This window comes from Seriola dumerili, unplaced genomic scaffold (genome assembly GCF_002260705.1).
Source record: "Seriola dumerili isolate Sdu_G_001 unplaced genomic scaffold, Sdu_1.0 BDQW01000068.1, whole genome shotgun sequence".
Classification (NCBI taxonomy): Eukaryota; Metazoa; Chordata; class Actinopteri; order Carangiformes; family Carangidae; genus Seriola; species Seriola dumerili.
This window is the reverse complement of record NW_019174323.1, coordinates 5383024-5408399: the sequence shown is the minus strand read 5'-3', so window position 1 is coordinate 5408399 and position 25376 is coordinate 5383024. Positions and strand designations below refer to the sequence as shown.

The 25376-nt window shown below is 40.3% G+C and overlaps 1 protein-coding gene across 1 annotated transcript in view; it reads left to right on the top strand.

Annotated features, from left to right (window-relative positions):
* Positions 1-25376, top strand: part of LOC111220152 (glutamate receptor ionotropic, NMDA 2C-like) — a 42418-nt gene that overhangs the window by 4020 nt on the left and 13022 nt on the right. Inside the window, exons 3-12 of the mRNA XM_022743140.1 lie at positions 1444-1460; positions 7339-7375; positions 8000-8065; positions 8670-8858; positions 9693-10033; positions 10513-10627; positions 14742-14953; positions 22282-22450; positions 24332-24485; positions 24969-25094. Coding sequence (XP_022598861.1) covers positions 1444-1460; positions 7339-7375; positions 8000-8065; positions 8670-8858; positions 9693-10033; positions 10513-10627; positions 14742-14953; positions 22282-22450; positions 24332-24485; positions 24969-25094 — 1426 coding nt within the window. The remainder of the gene's footprint in view (positions 1-1443; positions 1461-7338; positions 7376-7999; positions 8066-8669; positions 8859-9692; positions 10034-10512; positions 10628-14741; positions 14954-22281; positions 22451-24331; positions 24486-24968; positions 25095-25376) is intronic.

The window sequence follows — 25376 nt, the reverse complement described above, 5'->3', positions numbered from 1 at the left end:
GGCGGAGGGGAGCAACTACAAACTTTAACAACAGTAACAAAAGTTTAATTTATTTGGCACAATATTTCCGATGTGTGATAAATGAGTGTGATAGAAATGATTATGATAATAATTGGCAGCAGTGTCTGTCCTGTGAAAACCACGTATCTCCAAATGTGGTAAGTTTTATGCGTTCAGAAACACAACATGGCAAAAAATATATAGACACCCTAACACTAACATGTGGATATCCAAACATTATTGTAAAAAAACCATAGTCATCAGATTGTTGCTATATCGACCTACATAGATTTTATAACCAAGCTGGAGGGACTTTTCTCCCATTCAGCCACAAGAAGTTGGGTGATAAGTCAATGTTCCAGTTCAACCTGAAGGTATTGGGTGGGGTTGAGGTCAGGGCTCTGTGCACACCAAACTGGAAAGACCTTTTTGTTATGGACCTCACTTGTTGACACTGGAAAAACAACTTCTCCAAACTGTTGTTATAAAGGTGGAAGCACATTTTTGTTTAAAAAAAAATCTGTCTCAAAGTATGTGGACAGTTGTATGTATAAATTTACAGTACAAATATGGTGTAAAGAGTAAAGTTCTAACTAGTATTATCCATGTATCCAAAGCATGATGTATGTACAATTCTCTATTGTTGTGGAAAACTATTAAAAACACATCACTGTATCACACCGTTGCACTGGAGGACATGTCACTCCCATGAACATGGGCACTGTAGTTTAGTCTGAGATCCACATGCACCAACCTGCTAATCTGCAGCTGAAATAGTCCCTAACAAATGCATTATTACCTTCCATTTTAGTAACGTTTGCTAAAACATGCAGTGCCCAGTTGATTTAGGAAATTATTTAGTTGTCTTCAACAGTGACATTATATATTTGTGACCTGTTTTTAAAGATTTACGTCTTGAATGGGAACAAATGAGCTCTGGAAGTGCAACACATTGTTGGTTTTGGACTTTTCATGTGATTTGTTGGCACTGAGAAAAATATCCTTAACCAGTTCCTTCCAAAACAGTTACAAATGACTGTTGAAAAATATCTGTTTTAAACCATGACAACACTGTGGTTAAGGTTTGGTTATGTAGTAGACACAGACATGTCACGGACAGGGAAAGATCATAGTTAAAGGTTGAAGTAAGTGCTATGTTATAGTTATGGTGAAAGTTGTGGTTTGCGTTGAAATGACTACTTTGTTAAGGTTAGGGGACCTTTGTTGTCATTGTGGCAATAATGGATGCCTGGTTAAGATTTGGGAATGATTGTAGTCATGGTTAAAAAAAACTTGACTGTTTGTATGAAAGAAGAAATGAGCAGCAGTCTTGACTTTATTACCTGGAAGGACGGTCTGTCTTGTTTAAAAAGCAGAGTGGCTGATGGGATTAAAGAGCTCATAAACCAGTTTATGGAGGTAAAACTTCCACCCAGATGGAAGCAAATTGAACTCACTGTGTAAAGGCTGCAGAGAGTCCTATAAAATAACCTGAGCTTTCTGTGGAGACACAAGCGTGAAGCTCATTCAAACTGCCACCAGTGACTTTATGGTGCTAAGAAAATTCACCTTCATCCTACACTAAATAAAAACCTTTCAGAACACACTGGATTATCTTAAAGATTCACCATCACCCAGCTTCAAATATTTCTGAGAAATTTTGAAGATAAATAATTTTCACATATAAAAGAGTATAATTGCTTTTGAAAAACTAGTGTTGACTGTTTACTTGTTAAATAATGAGGGTGCTGTAAAACATTTTTATTATGGCTACTTTGGGAGAGAACAGATGAATTAACTACAGATGACAACTCTTATCTATTATCGTGAAGCACTATTAAATCTCCCAGTCGTCTTTTATTTTTTAAATTTTTTTTTAGGAAATACACAGTGAATGTTTAATCACTCACAAACCACATTTTGTTCATTACAGTTGCAAACATCAAGCAATGAGGGATTGTGGTTGTAGACGATAGTTAAGTCCGGAATAAACAAAGCTGATGGCTTAATGTGTTTGCTAGTAAAAAGGAACCAAAATGCCTTTAAAGTGTGAACATGGTGGCACCTGAGGCGAAGAAACTGTTGATCTTGAGTATTCGAGTGTATAATATCATTTATTATAATTTAAATCTGTCAATAGAAGATTATATTTCAGGAGTTACAGCCTCAGTCTAAGGTCACACTCTGGTTGTCATATTGGACCGGAGTGATGCAACGAGCCGCACGTCTCTCATTGGATCACTGTGCAAGTTTCTTTTTTTGGGTTTTGTTTCTGTGCTCAGACTGACCCGCTTTCTCTGTTTGTCCTTCTGTACTTCTGTCTCTTCTCTCCACCCTCCCACCCCCCTCTCATGTCTGGCTCTCTCTTGGCCTCATCATGGTCCAGAAAACCAGAATCTCCATAAGCAGGTCACGAGAAGCCCAGAGCCGCCATGCAGTAATTCCCACTGGAAACTAGTTTTTATCGCTGGGAATGAAACTACGTTAATGGCCAGGCAGCCTCTAAGCATCACATCATGGCCCAGTAATTTCAATAAGGCAGTCAGTCAAACTACTAACACTGTGGCATTGAATGTAGTGTCTTTTTTTTTCTTTTTTTGTGGGAGCAGTTGATTATATAGCCAGGGGGTGCTTGTAAGACGGGAAGGTTTATCCATCAGTTTAGAGCCCCTGCTAACATAATGAGGACATGATTGCCATGATGGAGCTTAATTATCTAATGAAACAAACTGTGTTAACATGTGGCAAATGCATTTTTCCACCCAATTGTCTCTATTCAAAGGGTAAGATCACACAAACATATCTCTCCACTTCTCATTCGAGGAAGCTAACCATGGAGATAGACACCAAGGGTGTGTCCTCAGTAATATGTCTGGGAATTTGTTGAATTACATACAAACATACAGTGTTATACGCTGCGTTTTTAGGACTGATTTTGACATGAAATATGTTAAAATTAGATTATTTTATGGCAAAAAACTAAGTCAATTAATGAGATTTTTCATTCTCCAAGAGGATTACAAACAGTACATTGCAGTCGGGATAAAGCTTTGGGGGCTCATACTCTTCGGCCTGTGGGGTTATTTCAGGAGAGAGAAGCTGCGGTTGAGTTTCTCAGATGTAATGCCTATATATCTATATATATATGTCTATACTGTATATATGGACATATATATAGATATATAGATATCGCACTCAAAGGCTCACTGTAACCACAGCGCCGTCTGCAATAACATAATACAGATTGACCCTTGATATGGACTTGTGTTGAAAACTTGTTAAAAACGCAAACATCTGGTTCATCATCCTTTTTGGCCTCTGCATGTGTGCATCACTGCACTGGTGTTTATCTATCTTTCTGTATTAACTATATGCAAGGCGAATAATCATGGGTGTGAGATGGACACTGGTGGAACTTGAGATATATTAAGATCTTTGCTCCATTGATATGACATGTTGAAGGCAATTTACTGATCACAGGGAGTATTATTCATCCTGTTTAAAAAAGTTGTATAGTGCCTTCTGTGCTTGGGGGTAACACAGAGCCTGTGTTACACCTGTAGTGGAGTTTGGAAGGAGTTTGGAGGATCGAGGTGTTCAACAGGCAGAGAGAGGGACTGTCACGTTGCGTTATTGGATGTGTGGGATCCAGTGTTTCTGAGGTTTGAGATTATCTGTACCTTACGCTCAGAGTCAGGATATCTCTGTTGGTAGCGGTGTTGCTCTGCGTGGCAATGTTTGTCTGTCAGATCCAGCACATTGGTCCAGACTGAAATATCTCAACAACTATTGCATTGAATTGCCAAGACATTCGCGGTTCTGAGAGGATGCACCCCAGTGACTGACTTTTCTTCTAGTACCACCATGAGGCTCACTTTTGTGGTCTTCAGTAAAGTTCTCATCTGCTATTGGATGGATTAACATGGGATTTGGTGCACATGAATTTCAAAAATTAGGTAATCCCCTGACTTTTCCTCTAGTGTGATCATCTCGTCAGCCTCAGCTGCCTTTGTGTTTAGTGCAAATCAGCAAATTTCTACACAGCATGCCAACACACTAAACTAAGATGGTGAGCATCACACCTGCTAACATCAGCTTTTTGCCATTGAGACAGGTTACCATGCTGGTGTTTGCATCTGGTTTGATATCTAGCCTTACAGAGCCACTAGCAAAACACATTAAAATAGCAATACAATAGTGCAAAAACACATGATAACTTTCAAATTTTCACTTTATTAATGGTACTTAAGTAAAGTAAAAGTAATCAAGTCATTATCCCGATTATTATTACTGCTACAATAACGTGTAAGCAGTATTTTAATGTAGCTGGTAAAGGTGGAGCTTAGTTTAAGTACTTTACATACTGCTGGGTAGTTGTTTGTTTGCAAAACCTTAATTTGCAAAGTAATAATATCCATCAGATAAATGCAGTGGAATAAAATTAAAATATTTACCAATGATCCTTAGTTGAGTAGAGATATTAATATCAGGAATGGTAATAGTGAAGTATATGCACCTCCAAATGGTACTAAAGGAGAGTTAGTGAATGTACTTTCCACCACTGGAGATGGGAGCTCGCATATATACAAACCTTTCAAGAGATTGACGAATGACACGCCTGAGTCCATATCTGAGCGAGCAACTGTGTCTGTGACCTGCTTCCTGTTTGACCGACACCAGTCTCTTCACCGTGGGGAGGTGCAGCACAGAGTTCTTCCCCATGGGAGGAGAGGAGTGTGTGAGCAGCCACCATGTCCACCGTCTTCCTGTCACATTACCATACGCTTCTGCAGCAGGACTGTTAATTACGTCTGCGTGTGACAGCCGCAGTGCCAGGGTGGCGAGAACAAGACGGCTAGGAAGTGGAGGATGAGGAAGGGGGGGTTGAGTGTGTGAGTGTTTGAGAGTTAGATGTTGAAGAGAAGGTAATTTTGTTGTAAATTCTTGCTTGATTTCACTGTGAAGGAGAAAGTCGATGCCTTTCAACACATTCGCTTCTGACTTTGTTTGATTTTTCACAATTTAAGATGATGTTAATTGGAAAGTGATGAAATAGTGATTGGCGGGGGGAGGGATGGGGAAGCTTGGGGCGGGAGGGAGGGGGGGCGGGTCACCACATTATTTGTTTGGTTAATAGCTCAGACACAACTAATTGGATTTTAATGACACTTCTTCCAATGTTGTACCTCACCACTCCTCCTTCACATCAGCTGAAGTGGGACACTATCGGTAACCAGGACTTCCAATCCAGAGGCATTTTTTATTTATTCACTGACAGCCTGACATGGTTGTGTACCGCTATTTTTATAGCTATTCTGGTGCACAGCCCAGTCACTGGTCTAGTGGAGCTTTAGCCTCCGGAGGTGAGTCTCAAACAAGCTCTGACAGAGATAAAACTGGTTAAAACTGAGTGAAGGAGAGTCTAACTGTGATATTCCTGCGGTATTCCTCAGGCTGCACGGCTCTCTGGGGCTTTGCAGAGGCTCTGAGCTGTGGGAGAGGGAACAGCAACAGGAAGAAGAGATGACAGTTAGTCACCTCAGAGAGGAGAACAGACTGAGAAGATCTGAGACCTGGTCCCAAATGGCACTTGACATTTTAACACTATCTGCTCTCTCTCATGCATGACCTCTCTATCTGCATACAAGTGTGCCGCTGTATGTTGAGACTTTCCCAGACTTCCTTCCTTCAGTTAGTGCAGGATGCTGCTGTACAGTTTATGGAGGAGACCATATTACCCCGATCTTCACCTTCTTGCACCAGCTCCCTGTCCGTTATTGAATCAAATTTACAATATTATTACTTGTGTTAAACCCCTGCAGAGTCTTGCACCTGCTTACATCACAGGTCTACTTATGCCTTACAGCACCATTAGGCCCCTTAGATCTCCCATCCATACTCTGTTATTACACAGTCCCATCTAAAAAAAAAAGGCAGGGACAGGGTGTCCAGACTGTGGAACAGTTTCACTTGAATCTGTTGATACAGTTTTCAAGTTTTGCTGTTAGATTACACCTGAATGCAGTCTATGTTTGTTCTTTCTGTGTGTATGCAAATGTGTACATATACAGTATGTGTGTATTTTTAAACTGGACTGAATTGGCTGAACATTTTTATTGTGCTTGGGTCGCTCCATGGATGGCAGAGTCAGTCAGTCGGTCCACCACTTTGGTCCAAACTGAAATATCTCAACAACTTTTGGATGAATTGCCACGAAATATTGTACAATCATTCATGGTTCCGACGGGATAAAGTGATTTCCTTAATTTTCTTCTAGGGTCACCGTGAGATTGATATTTGCAGTTTTGAGTGAAATGTCTAACAACTGATGGATACATTGCCATGAAATTTGGTAGAGACATTCATGGTCATCAGGGGATGAAGCCTAATAAATTTTGTGATCCCGACTTTTCCTCTAGCCTCAGCAGCAGGTAAAAGTTTACATTAATCCAGTGAAATATGTCAATATCTATGGGGTGGATTAGCATTAAACTTTGTACAGATGTTCATGGGACCCAGATGATGAATCCTAATGATTATGGTGAGCCCCTGACTTTTCCTGTAGATCCACCATGAGGTTGGAATGACATGTCTTAATTATTATAGTAAAATTCATGTCACTGTTGGGATGAATTGTAATCCCTTCAGTGATCCCTTAACCTTTCATCTCGTGCTCTAACACTAACCTTAATGCAGCACTTGAGTACATATTTGTTTTGCCGTTATTTTTTTCATGTGACTGAAGGGTTTCAAGTTTGTATCCCTTAGGAAAATATGTGTAACTTCTCCTACGACCTCCTAGATATGGTTAAAGCGTACGGTTCACTCAGAAAAGTCTTTTTATTCTCCCCATGTTGACTATTCCGGCTTCTTTGCTTCTGCATCCAGTCCCTTCTCTTCTTATCCCTATAGCATATTCTATCTGAATGCTATTTGAAGGACATGGGTTCAGTGGGCTCTTATAACTTTCCATCTTATCTACCAACACACACGAGTACACACTCAGTAGGTATGCAAATGTATGCAGATACATACAACATTGAACCACCCCTTCTTGACAGAAAGAGAGCAGTTTGCAGTTCAGCGACGCTTGTACCAGACTGAGGCTGAACATGGACACTCAAAGCTCTATAGTAAAATGTAAGCGTCTGTGAAGGTGCAAACTGTAATACATATGTTCACGGAAACCATTCCATATACAACACATTTGTCTGCTTGCTGTCATATATAGATATTATATTTTTATTATAAACTTTACAACTGTGCTCTTCAGGAAATCGTAGATATTTCTGAAGATTTTAAATTGTGATAAACTTAAATTAAGTGCCATTGTCCAAGCATAGTTCACGTACAACTTAGTCCTTTCTTTTTCCCCGTTTGTCACTTCTTATCAACTTAATTGCTTTAGGAAGGCCGTTCCACTGTGTTGCCTACGTGACTTTTAACAGGGATGGTTCTACAAGTGATAGGATGCTTATTGATCAAGAGGACAAATCATTAAAATGCACAGTCCTAGTGGTTGTAAAACTTCATTCAAATTTAAATATTCTGCAGTAGCGACAGTGTTAAAGGTGCAGCCAAAATGAGGAGCAGCAGACAAGCTAATTTGAAAACCTTTCGACAGTTCGCTTCTGTTGTGACAGAAAGGTCAGCGCTGGTCTTGAATCTTCGTTTGCTGATTTACTCAAGATATTTTCCCTCAGCAGAGTTCTTCTTTTCACAGGTGAGGAGTATTTCCTGACCCGAAGGCCCATTCAGAGTTCAAGATGTATTTTGAGAAGTGTATGTTTGACTTGTCTTGAAATGAAATAAGATTTTTGAGAAATGGAAAAACTGACAAGACACCGTTTCAAACTGCTTTTACAGCAAACATCCACCCTGCTGAAATGTCTTTAAAAAAGAAAAAAGCATGATGCCATTCCTTCACCCATTTGTCATTTAATGAAAAACATTTTCCCCACCTGAATCCTTAAATGAAACTCTCTTGGTCTCTTTACAGGCAGAGGGATCCTCCTTCCTGCAGATGGGAGCGTCTCTGGAGCAGCAGATCCTCTGCATGTTCAAGGTCCAGAAACGGATTTCATTGCTAACTGTCAATCAATATTTGGACAAAAATCTGTGTTGTCATAACAAATGGTGAGAGGGTCAAGTCTAATTGCTGATTAACACTATGGAGGGAAACCTTAACAGTCAGTGGGTGGAAGCCGTGATCTGATGTTCTGGACCAGTTTCCACAAACAAATACGATCTGTATTTAGGATGGATTGTAAAAACTCTCATGAGATTATAGGGATTGTTCCGGGAGTCAACGGGATAATCTCTGTTAAATCTGTGATACCCCAACTTTACCTCATCATGTAGTGGGAGCATTTCCACAACTGAGAAATGTCAGTTGTATTAGGCACATTTGTGATTATTAAATCAGTTAGGATTTTAAAAGTTCCTATGATTACTGTCGTGTCAACCCAAACCTCAGACCCAAGGTCCTTCATTTAAGTTATATCTTGTTTGTTTAATCCATACAAAAACTGAGGTCTAAAACCTATTTACCATTATATGGGAGGTTACTTGCTGAACTGTTGAGGGTGAGGGTGGTATTGAACCTGTCATCATCAGTCCTTCACACTGTTATTTGAGCAGTGATTATTAACAATATCTCCCTGTTTTAGCTCATGGAGGAGTATGACTGGGGCGAGTTTGCAGTGATCACCAGCTTGCTGCCGGGATATGACACCTTTGTGGACATAGTTCAGTCCTACACAGATACCTCCTATTTCCTGTGGAATCTACAGGATATTTTGACTCTGGAAATGTCTGTTGGGGCCAATGATGCAAGGACCAAGCGCATGCTGCAGCAGGTACAATGAGATATACAGCTCCCGGATTGGGTTCCACCAGCTATCCGTAAATCCAACACTAAATTTGTGTGTGAAGTCCTTAAATTCTTACAAACTACTGGCTAAATTTGGTTACACCAATAAAACAAAAAGAAAGTTGTAGTTTTAATGGTGCAACTTTAGTAATATCCAATCAAAAGCAACCAGCTACAACATCAAAAATGTAGCATTGCTAGATGTAACATAACTACCAAAAATAATAGTTTAATTGACAAATACAATACTAAACTTAAATATCAATACTTCTTAAATGTTGGTATGACTTTGTTTTGTCTGTATAAATATGTGATTCAGGGTTAATAGTATTCATACAGTTCAGGGACTCTGGGAAATATCCAATTATGCTAACCTAACCAACACTTTTTGGTAATTTAGTCCAACATCATTAGTGTATTATTTTGTGAAATGTAATTAAAAATTTTCCCACTTTACATATTTAAAAAAACAAAACATTTTGAAACCAGTCATGATTACAAGCCAACGGTGGCTTCATTCATTGGCATCATTTAGCAACGCAACATTTAGCCTACAAAAGCAGTTATTGGGTGTAAATATTTAGTAGAAACTGAAGTCTATGTAAGAACTTGTTTATGTGATGCAATCTTTTAATTTGGCCAATTTTAAAGCTCCACTTAGTAAACACTACCCTCGCTTTGTAATAACTATGCTAAGTTTGAAACTTAGGAACAGCTGGAATCACTGGCTTCTGGTGACCTACAGTAGTGCTGCATGTTCAGGCTGTGTTTTCTCTCTGTTCTGCGAATCACCACTGAGAGACTGTTTTTCTGTCTGCAGGTGGACTCTCAGGTCCTGCTGGTATATTGCTCCTACGAGGAGGCGCAGTACTTGTTCCATCAGGCAGCTGAGGTGGGCCTGCTGGGGCCAGGCTACATCTGGATCCTCCCCAGCCTGGCCGTGGGCAACCCCGACAGCCCTCCACCTGTCAGCTTCCCTGTTGGCGTGATTGGTGTAATTACAGACCAGTGGAGGAAAAGCTTGCGGCAGAGGGTGAGGGAGGGAGTCGCCATCGTAGCCAAAGGGGCCGAGAGCTTCAAGAAACAGTACGGTTTTATTCCTGAGGGTCATGGCGACTGCAACAAGCCGGCTAAACAGTCAGACAACAATACTCTTTTCAGGTGAGTCATACTTTTGTTAGCCTGAATACAAGTTGAATTAATTGTTGTAGACAATTCTGATGCATAGACAGAAGAGCACAACTTTAGCTTTCACACTTCTCACATGAGCTCACCAGTACACAACACAACAAGTATTTTGAGCCACTTCTGCCTGTGGTCTGAAATGCAAATTTACCTGGATTCATTATTTACAGCCCAGTCTGTCATGGACGTATCAGTGAAATCACTCAGCAGAAACACCCTGCCCTTGACCAATCAGCTGCCTCTATCATCCCCTAATGAGCTACTTCCAGTCACCCACATTACATTAAGGCCTCCCAGGGGAACTTTAGCTTTAATTAGGACATGATCATTATGTGTGTTTATCTGTGGACATGAATATGCAAATTCTAGTGTGATGTAGAATCAGAGTCCCTTGATTGCGTACTATATACTTTCGCTGTATGTGTTGAAGAGTGTTGTGTTTCTACGAGTTGCAGGCACATGCTGAACGTTACGTGGGAAAGGAGAGATCTTTCGTTCAACAACCAAGGCTTCCTCTCCAACCCATCCATGGTCATCATTGCTTTGGACCGGGAGAGACTTTGGGACAAGGTACTGGGCAGCAGAAACTGATACGTAAAAACACACTATCATTAATAGCACGGGAGACCTCAAAGTCAACACTCGCAATATTGAAATGAAAATGTTAAACTCTTAATGAATAATCTAGGATGTTTTTTCCCCAAACCTCAACTCTGAATATTGCTTATTTAATCATTAAAGGATTTGAGACCAAACACATACAGTATGTACAGACATACAAACGCTGGGTAGACTTCGCTGTTTGAAAATACATTCACTTTAACAAATTAAAGACATGATCTAGTCCCCCGCTGTGTATCTGCCTGTGCCCCCCCAACACATCCATGTGAATTAACAAGTTAGCACCATTAAAACAATTTGCTTTTACTGTTTGCAATGTATGCATGGACGTTAAAACAACTATCATTACATTACTTTTTATATTGAAGAAAACCTAAAGTGAGGATTCTCAGGCAAGTTCTTGAGCACCTTTATAAGTCACATTGAACCTGTATGTTTAGATTTGACTGAGCTAAACCTGGCTTAAGGTTTTAAAGTAGCATCCCAACTACTATAACTAACTAACTACCTGCCTGTTGTTTTTAGAACACCAGCATGTACCTTTCCCTTTAACCTCATTCAGTATCTTTGCCTCATCTATCTCCCTCTGTGCCCCCCCCCTCAACTCCTGCCTCTGAGTTTGAAAACCTTTAGCCTACACTGACTCTATAATCTGGCTGGATGCAACAAGTTTATACCACTTGGATTGTGATGTCAAGATGGATTTTGGGAAAAGCAGGAACCAAGGCTGGTCAAGGGAAAGTGGATATATTAAAAATCGAAACTTGAACAAGAGATCACAAAATAAATCCTGGTGATATTTGAAGGTATAACTGTAGTCGTAATTTCAAATCAATAATGTTGTTTGTCTGTGTGTTTCCTGCTGAAGCTGTGTCATTCTCTTACTCCTGCTTCATCATCACCATGCCTTGCAATTTTGTTGAGTATTTTCACTCCCTTTTACACACACACACACACACACACACACACACACACACACACACACTTCTCAAAGCCCGAGGGTGTATTGAAAAAGTGCGACAACACAAAGAGACCTGAACGTAATCTCACAGCTACAGTTGAACTCATTTATTTCTGCCCTGGAAAGACCAACCTACTTTATCAATGTCACCTCCTGGCTGGTGTGTATGTATGCGTGTGTGTATGAACATGGACATGTAATTGTGCCGAAGTGGGGTTCGGATTTTATGAGTGCGGAGACGTTAAAGTCAAACTTGTGCAGCCAACAGCCATGTTCACACACACTATCAACAACAGGACACCGCTTAAAACAAGATACCCTACATGCGTCTAAATTCTGAATCCTCTCTCCTTCTCTGTCTCATTACAACCTGATCTGTCACTGCTTTTTCTTCCCATCCTCCTCGTGTCATGTAGCTCATCCATAATGATGACAGGTTGTGGTGTACTTGCTCTTTTCAAGTGTTTCTCCTCCACTGTGACACCTTGACAATTTAACATGATTTTGTTCCTGAGGAGTGCTGCTGTGTGACATTTAGGACAGGAAAGCCCCCTTCCTCTGCTGGGCCCCTCTCCTGGTTTTTCCCACTTATCACCCGACTCTGAAGTTCCCCTTATTTCTGCAGAGTGTTTTAGCATCTTTCAGCTCAGCCCACAACTTTACTGTTTTGGTTTACTCTCACCACTCCAGCAAAAACGCTCCAGCCGACAAAGTTAGCTGATGAATGTGCGAGGGAATTCAGCTTCAACATTTCCATCATTCATATTTCCCTCAGAGGTGTAGACCAAAATGGAGTTAGAAGGAGAGTAAATATTCATGATTGGTGGACAAAAACATAACCAAATGAATGCTAATGTTGCTTTGTAAATATGCAACTGTTTGCTAATATGTTTACATTGCAACCTGGAGGTGTGGGGTTTGAAAGAAGTGGGCATTAAAGTGGCAGGGATGGTTTAATGAAAAGATGCTACTGAGTCACATTAATGAAATTATAGGATCTGTTGTTATTGGAGCTCAACTCATACTAAGGACTAAAACTCAGGATATCTCAAACTCGGCTGCTTTCATTTTGGCCATGCTTTTATTAATCTGTCCCTCAACTGTATGGTGAGCAATACTGAATACAATACTGGGATACCCCTTTAAGTAAAAATAACTGGATACACTCCCATATGAAAAACTTGATGAAACCTAGAATCAGTGGTTTAAAGAAAAATGAATTTGAGGTGATTTAGATTTTGTGAAAAACTCCGGATTACTTTGGCAAATTGGGTTTTTGGATTTAAAAAAAACTTTTCATAAGATGTTGAGTGGAAAGAATTTAATCTGTGAGTAATATCTTTTTTTAATCCATAAATTACAATTAGGGTGATCATGTCATCCCTTTTTTGGCCAGTGACAAAAGCCTCAGCAACAGATATTTTAAAAACTCAAATAAAACTGAAACTATAGGGACACACTGATCCCATCATGACTGAATGAATGAACTGATAGTGGACACACTGAAACTGGGTTTAATGGTCAAAAGCCAATCTGCTTAATAAGCGGAATATTGGCATCAATGCCAATCTGGTTTATTGGCCCAGTATATCCCTAAAACAAGGTAGCCATTAGAGGTAAACAAACTTTTTTTGTGGGGGTGGGGTAGGGAGGGACGGTTTAGGGTTCATAAGACAACAATATCATAAAGAATAAGGAGTAATTACAATTTTTTTTAAAGTGAATTTTCAAGTTCAGCTTGTAGAGCCACAAAAAAAGCTTGGACAAGCCCTGATTTCCAGTATTTGTATGATGGCCATCAAATAGAAAGAGGCTGTATACTTACAGATAGAGTCTGACACTAGTTTGAATAGGCTGCTTTACTGAAACTAACATTCCACATTTCAAATGAAAAAATCATTAAATAATAATAATAATAATAATAATTCCTGCATTTTAACCCAATATCCTTTATTTAAAAAAGCCCTGGTACCTTCCCAACAGTGCGGTGCATCATGTGAGAACAACAGCTCCTGCTTAAGATGCTCAACGAGATGATAAGACACATGAGAATCCCAAAAAAAAGACTGATTGAAATGATTGATCTTCTCAACTGGCATCTCTGTGATTCACAGATGGCGCCGGGAAACAAATCAGCAACTTACACATGATACTGTATACCTTCAGATGTGGATTTGTAATTCATCCATGTATGACGAAGGCAGAGCGTTAGCATGAGTGAGCTGAAGAACAAATCGAGAGTTGGTATGAAGAAGAGGTCTCATTAAACCTGTGAGGGAGCGAGTTTTGCATGCAGTAAGTCAGCGCAGGCTGAGCTCAGTATGGCTCATTAGGTTGGGTTGATATGACAAACAGTCCTGGTTCTCACAGAGAGGGCTTCACTGAGCTTAGTGCAGACTTCGATGGGATTATTCATTGTGTGATGTGACATTATACAACAGTTCTGGTCCCAAGTGGCTCCCTTTGACATTAAAAAAACTCAATCTGTTGCGTTTTCTTTTTCAATACTTATTGTAAGTGTATACTTTTACCTGTCAAAATCTCTGTTTGTGAAGTTATTTCAGCTTAAAAACCTTTTTTTAGCACAAAAACATTTTTTTTATTATTAAAGCAGTTTCAACACACAAAGACAGAAAAAACACATCATAAATATCACTTATCACTTGAACAGTTCCCATTTATGAACAATGACATTTCAATTTGTTTCTTCAGTTGAAAAAAAGGAAATTAATAATTGAATAATCAGTCAACAAAATGAACACAGATTGAAGGCAACACATGCTGGGATGTATTATTAATGTGATGCAGTCGGTTTGCTCTTTGTATTAGTTTCTGGTTTCTTTCTTTCTTTCTTTTTTTTGTCTAACTCAAAGACTTTAAAGTCTCCTCAGTATGCATTAATGAACTCTCCTTTCATCTTCTAATCTCCTTCCTCCAGGTCAGCACATGCTAATTTTTCTTTAAAAAATCATTCGTCCTGTGAAGTAGGGAAAGACAAAACAGGTGAAAGAGAAGGGTTTGACATGAAGTGAAGGTCACGGCTGAGATTCATACATGTACGTGATACCAATGAGCTCCTCGTCTCCCACCTTACCTCTCCAGGTGGGTACGTACGCTCGGGGGATCCTCCAGGTCCGCTACCCTGTTTGGCCTCGGTATGGCAGCTTCCTGGAGCACGTGTCTGATGATCGTCACCTGACTGTGGCAACGCTGGAGGAGCATCCCTTCGTCATGGTGGAGCACGTGGACCCTGGCACCGGCACATGTGTCCGCAACACGGTGCCCTGCAGGCGTCAGTCCAATCAAACGGAGAGGTACAGACAGCAACACAAACATGTACACCTTTTTACGTCTGCTCATACATGCTGATTTAAACATTATGCAATTGAGACACAGATACAGGCAGGGCTATGTATTGAACCCAAAACATTTTTGTGCCAGCTGAAATGTGTCAGTAGCACTGGGTATTGAAAACTGTCATGTACCAAAAGCTGGAAATGGCATGCTACTCCCATGTCTGTCCATTAAATATAAGCTCAGCAGTTGGTTAGCTTAGCTTAGCATAAAGACTTGAAACAGGGAAACAGCTGGCCTGTTTTTCACAGCGCTGACACTTTGAAAAACCTTAAAGAGGAGGAGGAGGAGGAGGAGGAGGGATATTGTGAAGCTGGTCTTGGCCAGGGAAAAGAGGGCAGCATGGAAGTTTGATTTGAGGTAAAAGTGTGTGTAGCAGTAGCATTATGTTAACTTGCCAGTGTATTGTGTGTCATGTTGAGTTCTGAGTGGCTGGTTTGTAAAGGTGGGTTGTAGCAACAGTTATTTTGTCTAAATTTTGATGCAGCTGAAATTGGCATTCAGTGGACGAGTCTCATTTTACTGTCTCGAGCACCAGCACCATATTTCAATCTCTCTCTCACGATTGTCTTTTGTTTTTCTGCTTGGATAGCCCACCATCTGTCACACTGTCCTCTTCTGCAGGTTCAGTTTGCTCTGCTACCTTTAAAGGAGCTATTCTGTAAGTTTTGCTCTTTCTACATAGTCAGTGTTAGCATTAACAGTTATTTACTTACCAGTGTAGACAAAATGCTGCAAGTTCAGCATCAAACTTCATTCTTTTACTCACCAAGAGCTGTCTCCAGTGGAGGAAAGAAACGCGTTAACGTGTTAACTCTTGTCTCTATGACGTCTTTTCTTCTACTGAAGTTAGCATGCTAACCAGCTAGCCATGGCCTGTCTTGTTTCTGTCCCTTTCTGATAGCGACTCACTGCAGCCTCCAGTCTGCCATGAAGACATAGTGCTGCTCAGAAATCATATTTCATATTTCACGCCACCTGCATCCAGCAAGAAACCTAGTTCAGCAGCAGAGAAAACTGACAAATAGCCCCTTTAAACTGCAACTCTTTGTGCAAACTTTCCATTATTCTGAGCATTTCCAGACCTTCTCATCCATGTTGACTTTTGTTAAATAAAAAAATGTTTAGAATAACATTATATATTTCAAAGTGAAGCGTCATTTTGGTATCAGTACAGAAAGTCAGGTATTGTGTCGGCACCAGTGTGGAAACATTTAAATAATACCCAGTGCTACACACAGACATCTGCACCCTCCCTCTCCATTTCTCTGCCCTAGTTTAGTTCTGAGTAGACACTGCAAACCTCTTCACTTCATTAAAAACAGAGTAATTGTGTGTGCTGAGTGTCTAAGCACTTTAAAAACACACCTCTGGTGTCAAACTCAGATCACAGCATGGCAGAAAACAGTCATTAAACAGCTATTACCTCTGACTGCCTACAACTGGTGCTCACCAGGAATACACAATGTCTTCATTATGTTCAAACAAACACAGACAATAGAAACACTAGTCTGTCGTAAATCTAATGGCAGATCTGACAAAGTATCAACCGCTCTGTCAGCTTAGCTTTATGGTTCCACTCCGAGAAACCACATAATATATGTTACAACCACAGCTGGGAAACATGATCCTTATTTAAAATACTTGACAGTCTCTTTCCTTAGCTGATCAGTACTTTTAGCACACATTATAATTTACATGTCAACTACACCTCAGTAGCTTACGAGATGAAAAATAGGAGGTTAAAATCAGGACTAAACACTTTTACCAAAGCCTGTCTGTGATGCATAAAACCTAATATGAATCAATAATGTTGGGAAATGCATACAGCTTTCCGATCACGGACATATTATTATTATTATTATGTCTTTCCTCCCGTGATCTGCGAGGTGTTAAATTTACTTAAATATTTCACGTGGTCATCTTTGTTCTTCATCAGTGAGAGAATGGCTAATTCTTGTTTACAAATGTTTTTCTTGGTTTTCTGTGAATATTTTAAGAGTTTATGACACATCTATTGAAACCAGACTATATTTCTAAAAGCTTTTATTTTTCATTTTCTCTGGACAATGACTTACTGAACAAGAAAAGATTTGATTCCAATGACCAGTATTTCATGGACTTTAGAATAACAGCCCCAGAACAACATATTCAATAGATTATCACTTTCTATTAGGTATCTCTTTAGTAGCAATTCTTGGCGTGGATAATTGATCTTGAATTTTCAGTTTAGCTGTTTGTCATCGTGTGATGCTGTTGTCATGGCCACACCTAGGGGTGTCTCCTCTGGGCGATTCTTTCAAGGATGTTTCTCATTAAGCAATCATGTATTCTCTTTGTTTGTCGATTGGAAGTTAAACCTCACCTATCTATATGAACTGTCACATCCACTACTATTGTTTACACTGATGATGGCTTATAACTGAAACGCATTCATTCTTTGCCCCACATTAAACAAGAGGACCATCTGCACGACTATGCACCCAATTCATTGCTGGAGTGTTTGGAGTTGTGCATGTGTATGTGTAGTGTAATGTGCAGCATGCCAAGAATCTATTAATCATCTTTAATTGTGACCAGAGGACACACATCATGTTCTGAATACCAACAAATGCAGGAATCACCATGAGAACAGATACAACTTTAATGTTGTTCTGTCTAACCTGCCACATGTCACTGCAGTGGTTTGGTAATTTATTTAAAGGTCTTCACAAACACATTTTTTTCTGTATGCTGATGTTTTCTTGCTGTTGCTATTGCTGTTGGCAAGAGACTTCCTCACCCCAACCTTCACCCACTGTAACACTTTCATTTCACTCTGGAGGTTTGTTACTTCTAACTTAATTCCCACTGGAAGATTTTCTCTCTGCCTGTTATTGATCATGTTGCTATGTATTCATGCTGCTGTGTTGTTTATTTGCAGCGGGGTAGAACCATACTGAACGTACAGCCAACCCAACTTTTACAGATAAGTTTGTGTTGCAGTTAACACACCAAGACAAATATTTTGTGAATGATATATTCGAAGATCTGAAGCAATCACTGCTTCAATCTTTCTTCATTCTGACATTCAAAAGCAGATAAAATGCCTCCCTTTTTATTATTATGTATAAAAGGGAAAAAAATCAAACAACATTTGGCTGCTCCCTCACATTATTAAACAAAATACACAACAAGTAAATCCTGCAGCACATGCAACCTTCAGACATGTTACTCAAGTTCATTCATTTAACACATACTTTTATGGAAAAAGGTGAATGATCAGCAGCTCAACAGGGTGTTTTTATGGTAGTAAAGTGTCCTTGAGCCCAAAGGAATATTTAATAATTTTGCGAATTATGCCTTATTCTTTTTCTTGCTTAGAGTTTATTTAGCAGGGACCATACACAGCTATAAGACAGATTTGGGAAAGCTTACATAAATGGGTTCAGAGGGTATCAAGTTTCACATTTATGGCAACAGATTTATTTCAGCCTGGTAATGTTTGGTGTAAAACATTCACTAAGTGTCACTATGAGATCCACTGAATCTTCTACTGCTGCTGTGACCTCCTTTGTGAAATTCAGTGACCCCATTGTCATTCTGGAGGCAGTGTGTGCGTTTATAAAACACTCAGACATCCCTGCACCAGCGTGTGCAGTAATAACAACTGGGCCACTATTTCTAGTCATCTTGAAAAAACAAAAGTGAAATACAAAATTATTATTTCATTTTTATTTCATTTTAATTTAAATGCAAAACTGCTTTTGTAATTTTCTTTCAGAAATTGTCAGTACTGAACATACTGATGTACTGATGTCTGTCTATCAAACAGGAGACCTCCACAGCCTCCAGTGGAACTGTCTGTGGTGAACACAGACTGTGGCATCAATACTACAATGGCTACATGATCCCTGCACTGCATCTTCTCTGTCTTTAATATTTGAAGTGACATTTGTGTTGTATCTTTGTACAGCAAGGAGAGGAGTGTTCCCCTAAAACAGTAAAACAACAGGTTTGGGGAGAAATGTCCACACAATACACAAATACTGTGTGTGCACATGTGTGTGCATGTGGGCTTGTTTTTCTATATTCGTTGGGTCTGTGGGGACCAAAATTGTGGACCCCAGATGTTTAAATTAATGTTTGAGGGTTAGGAGATAGTGGTTATCCATTCAGTTGTGATGGTTAAGGTTAGGCTAAGGGGCCAGGGAATGCATTATGTGAATGACAGGTCCCCACAAATATGGTAAGACAAAGGTGTGTATGTGTGTGTAGGTATGTATCGCTTATGCAGATTGCAGAGCTGACCATGGCTGGCACATTAATTATAGAGAGAAATATGTAACGGTGGTTGTTGGGTGCGATGGCACATTGATTGCCAGTAAAGAAGATTTATCTGTCCAACATGGGGACATCTGTCATAGCATGGGACAATGTTATCCCATCCTACCCTCTTTCTGTTTCTCTTTCACCATTTCTCTCCGGCTGGCATGTCCCATTTGGACGGTGACCAACAAAAAGGGAGAAGGAGAGAGAGAGGGAGACAAGACTGCTGCTATATAAATCAGTTAATCTTGCTGTTGTGTCTGAGCAGCTTCCTTGCTGAGCAGATGTTTAGCATGATTAAAACTTTTTGTCTTGCTCATTAAAAACCCTTTCTATAGCCAGATAAGGGCTCTCTTTTGCCAGAGAGCTGAGCTGATTAAGAGCAGGAATCCCACACTAAAATCCAACTATGGAAATCTTGGCTATATGATATAGTAACATGCAGTGAGCAGATGGTAATGTAAACTTGTGCAGAACAACTGGATTAATGTAATATTAATAAGTGATTTGACAGAAAATTAATCAGCAAAAGTTTTGATAATTGTTAATTGTTTAAATAATTTCATCAGCAAAAATACAAGGGAAAGATTAAAAAAGCTAAAATTGATGGTTGCACTTGGACGGCTGCCACCCTTCGTTACATAAAGGGCATAGCTACTACTTCCTGCATTGTCACTGAACATTAACATAGCATGTAAAATGTCTAGAGTCATCCAATATGAAAGGAATTCTGAGGGATACTGGGCTGCTTGTCCACATAGGTTTTGTGCTCTGATGGTCTTGGTGACTTATTCATAGTTTCTTAATTTTTAATTAAAGGAAATCTTAATGCTACATCATACAATGATATATTAGACAGTAGTGAGTTCTGAACTTTGTGGCACCAGTTTGGAAGGAATTTTATGGAGGAATCTGACTGATTTGACCACAAACAGTGCTGTCCATTTCCTGTGGCAAATTAACAGTCGACCCACTTTTTTTAAGCATGACAACGATCGTTCCAAGACCTTAAACCGCTGGGTTATTACTGTAACCACAATGAAAAGGTCCCCTAACTTTAATAAAGTAGTAATTTCAAGCCGAACGACAATATTTCCTTTTACTTAACCGAGTCAATTTGGTGCTAGAAGCGAAGCGAACGTTAACCAAAGAGTTGTGATTCATAAAGGGTTTATTTTTGTGCATGTTGACTTGGCGATAGTGGCGTCACATCAGTGAATATTTCTATGTGTTGTTCTAAAGGGCAGTTAAAAACGAGATATTTTATTAATTAATTTGGAGGACTTGTTGCTCTTGTGGCTGAAGTGGTGCAGATCCCTGCGGCCATGTTCCAAAATCTGGTGGAAAACCTTCCCAGAGGAGCGAAGGCTCTTACAGCGACAGATTAAGGACCGTGGTTTTGAATAAGATGTTTAACAATCACATACTGGTGTAATGTCCAGGTGTCTGTATACTTTTGGTCATTCACGGTAGTGTGTCTTCCCCTTTTATAGATTAATCAAGAAGACAATCAACTTATCATTATTGGAAATAATGGTTTGTTGACTGTAACGGTAGCCCAGTGCTTTCTTTATCTTTCCTACTTGATCACAGTGATGGTAATTTCAAATATCCTCCTCTTCCTCTTCTTCCTCCTCCTCCTCAGTCTGTCCTCCTTTGGTCTTGCCCTCTTTTCCCTCCAAACTGAAGTCGCCTCTCTGTCAGGGCCTCGTCTGGTTGCTCGCCTTGTGCTTCCTGTCTGCCGTTCACCTGAGAATCATCCTCTCTCGCTCTCTCTGGTCCAACTCCCTCATGGTGCTTCCCTCCACGCTGCACTAGTTTCTGGGCATTTTGTGGAGAACACACAGCACAACACAACTGCTGCTAATCCTCAGAGGATCCTGCACTGTACGTGTGTGCGTGTGTTTGTGTGCGAGACGGAGAGACTCGGCCCAGTTTAACTGCGTTCATGTGTGTGTGTGCATTGTTAGTGGAGTGTGTATAATGACGACAGGTGGCCAGCTCCTGCAGCAATTAATTAACGCTGCGTTTATCAGAGCTATTGACTCCCGTGAAAGAAGGGAGCCTTTCAAAAACACTTAGAATTTGTCTAAAATGAACACTTACACTTTTGAAAATAATCAACCTGAATGTTAATTATGTGCTTGATTTTTTTTTTCCATTCAACCTCATTTGTTCACTCTCATGCTCTCTTTATTGTCTTCAGCTCTTTTGCTGACTCATTGACATGAGGTTATCTCAATCACACACACACGCGCGCACACAGACACACTGTGACTCAGCCCTCATAGATTTTAAACCTCCACTTTGGCAGCTGGATAGATGAAGAAGCAGAAAACAAAAAAGAAAAGGAGAGGGTTTTTTCCTCAGGAAGTGTGTCGACTTCATTTTTGGTCTGTCTGCTCATAACTTTCATTGTCCACTGTTGCTTGAAGCTGCTCTCCATTGTTTTTTCATTCTATTATTTTTCACCATTTCCTGTCCTTCTGTTCTATTCTTCTACACCCCATTAAATAACAAGGCCACAGAGAGGAAGTGAGTGTGTCCCTCAAAATGCTGCACACCTTAATGGCCTTTGATTAGAGGCCACAATCGCTCAACCATTCACTGTGGGCTCTGTCACGCTGCCTGTGTGTGTGTGTGTGTGTGTGTGTGTGTGTGTGTGTGTGTGTGTGTGTGTGTGTGTCAATTTTTGGTCGTCTCCTCAGTCTCTCTGAAAGACACCTTGTTAACAGACATTGATTTTAGCTAATGAACCAGCCATCGCCTGCCCTTCAGTTTGCTGTCGTAGACGATGGTCAGTGTCAGCGTCACAGCCCACAACTATTTAGCACTCACTCCCCGAAACAAAGTGAAACACAGAAGAAGAATCACAGGAGCTAAAGATAGCAACAGTCCCAGCTGCCAGAGAGGCTTTTTGATCACAAGATGTTGAGACAAAACTGTATGACTCTGCTTTTTCTCGTTCCTTCTCACACAGCATCATTGGCCATGCAGAGTCCTACACCAAACTGTGCTGTAAGGGCTTCTGCATAGATATCCTGAAGAAGCTGTCCCGCACCATCAAGTTCTCCTATGACCTCTACTTGGTCACCAACGGAAAACACGGCAAGCTGGTCCGTGGGATTTGGAACGGCATGATTGGGGAGGTGAGAATGAGGGCAGAGTTATTTAAAGGAGGAGAAAATCCCTGAATGGAGCAGCCAGTGCAGCTGTGTTTGAGTTGCTTAGTGGCCTTCTACACACAATTATTAGAGCAAAGTGTTAATATGTTCATCCACCAATCTGTCATCATCAGGGACCCCTGATCATCAGGGACCCCTGATGATGTGTGCTGTACCTAGAGTCTACAAATTGCCTCCATGTGAGGCATTCAGGCAACATCTGTAAATGGTAGTGTCTACTGATAATCTGCAGGTGAGGCATCTATGGAACATCTAGCGTCTGCAGATAGTCTCCATGTGGGGGTGGTTCTTCGATGGGCTTCTTTGCCTTTGGCCCCTGAGAGTCTAGGATCATCACTGATGTTAGATGCCACTGAAAACAGAAGTGAATGTTGACCCACAGTTTCAGGAACGTTGCATACAGTAATAGTAACTATTCTTTAACTATCCGTTATCCATTCCAGCAAGTTGTAAACTCCAAGTTGATATATTATCATCTTGTGAGGAGTCTCACAAGCCCGTCCTTTACTTTGTTTGTATGCTGTTTAGTGCTGGGCAGGAAGCATATGGTGGGTTTATCAGAGCTTTTTGGCTGAACTACACACTGTCATTTTACCCATTGTTAATTTAAAAAATATTAATTGTTGCAGCTTTATCAAAATGACTTGAATGAAAAAACTTGAACTCTTCACTGAACAACAACAAAAACAGCTGCCAGCAAATCCTTCATTGTCTGTTTAAGTTCACTACACCTGCCTTCAAATCTTAAATTAGCTTTGAAGCACATGTCCCATCAAGTCGGAGCAGGAGGAAGTGTGAAAATCAGTTTGGGAATTTTTGTGCATTCAGACCAGAGGAGCAGATTACATGCTCCTCCACCAGCTGAGAACAATACATACTACTCTGTAGATAAGGGCTTAAATCAATTGTGTCACAAAGCTAAAAAAAGACTGACTGAAAAGCATTTATTTTGAAAAGGTTTTTATTTACTACTTTTGATTATGAAATATTAAGTAATTGGTACAGCTGCCACACAGATCTAGTGATGTAAGTACCTCAAAGAAGTACTGAAGGACTTGTAGTAAATATATATAGTGACCTCCGCGCTATTGAACAGTTGGTGGATGATAGTCATGATACACAGTGTCTTAAGTGACAAAAGCTTGGCTCAGAGTGTTTCTTTGATTCTTGGATGGGTTTTATGTAGGTGAGTGGTGTGAGGCCGTGGAGCTAACACACACTTTTCCTCCCGCACACAACGCCACATCAAACACGGGTGCATCTGAAAGTGAAACGTCCTGAACAGGTGTTCCTCTGGAGAGAATTCTTGCTTGTGTTTCTCTGCCTGAAGCGCTCTGCTCGGGGTCCGTACTCGTGTGTGTGTGTGTGTGTGTGTGTGTGTGTGTGTGTGTGTGTGTGTGTGTGTGTGTGTGTGCTACATTTATGAAGAAAAAGATTTCTCTGCAAAATTCCAGCTTCTCAGGAAAGATACCTTGAATACGAGCACGTCTGAGCTGCAGCCTTCTTCTCTTGGATGCTCAGATGATGTGAGAAATATTTTTCCATTAATCTCTGCAGGCGGCCATTATTGAAGTCGCACTTTACTGTACAGCACAATGTGTTTACTGCATTGTGGCTTCAATGTTCGAAAGGTATTTCATGAAATTTAGAATTTGCTCTCTTTTCAACGAAGAAGAGCAGTCTGTTGGGACATTTTGTTGGGTTAAAATATACACATTCAGAACTCTTTTACCAACAAATAAAATACTCTGGTACAAATGCAGAATAAATACAGGAAAGGACATTTTTACACTGCTGCTCACTGTCAATGCCTCACTCATTTTATGTCTGTCTTTCTTCTCTCAGGTTGTTTATAGACGAGCTGACATGGCCATTGGCTCCCTCACTATCAACGAGGAGCGTTCAGAGATCATTGACTTCTCAGTGCCGTTTGTTGAGACAGGCATCAGCGTCATGGTAGCCCGCAGCAACGGGACAGTTTCCCCATCTGCCTTCCTTGGTAAGAAAAAAAACAACTGCAACATCCACTTTGTTTTGGTCGTGTTAGTTCAATACATGCGTTATCCTGGAGTGTCATTTACAGTACATGTGAGCCATGTTGCTGCCACCTTCTGTGTCACCAGCTTCTCCCAGGATGGCCTACTTAAACGAGTTCTGTCTCTGCAGACGCTTCAGGAAACTTCCCATTAAGCTTTTATCCCGATGATAACTGGAGCCTACAACTAAATCCCCTTACGTGCCACGCACACACCTAAATCCCTTTTTCCAAACCCCAAACAACAAAATTCAGCACAAAATGAACGGAGCACTTCTCTCCTTCTCATTTTCACATCAGTCGGTTCTTCGTTCTCCCTCTTGCTATCCTCCCACCACACATGGTGACCTCCATCACAGGCTGAGGTTCAGAGGCAAGAAGCACAAAAGAGACTTCTTTTAATCCTTTATGTTTGTGCCTTCACTTCTCCTCCTCCTCCTCCTTCAGAGCCCTACAGCCCAGCAGTGTGGGTCATGATGTTTGTGATGTGCCTGACCGTCGTGGCGGTGACAGTTTTTGTGTTTGAATACTTCAGTCCAGTCGGCTACAATCGCAGTTTGGTGAGCGCCAAAGGTGAGTTTCACGCCTCTTTGTTTCCCTTTTACTAGTGGAAAGTACAGTGGATGATATAGGAGTGAATGATCCCTACAGCATCATCACAATAGTAAAATAGAGAGAAAAGTCCAGTAAAGTCCATATTTATCCCACAGATTTCCATGTAAATCATATTTTGTTAATCTCACATATTTTGCAATGTCTGCTGTTTTCTGAGCGTAATATGCCAAAATATATTTAGTTATTTGTATTTACTTCATCTAAAAATATCCAGAGCTGTGAAATAAATAAAAAAAAAAA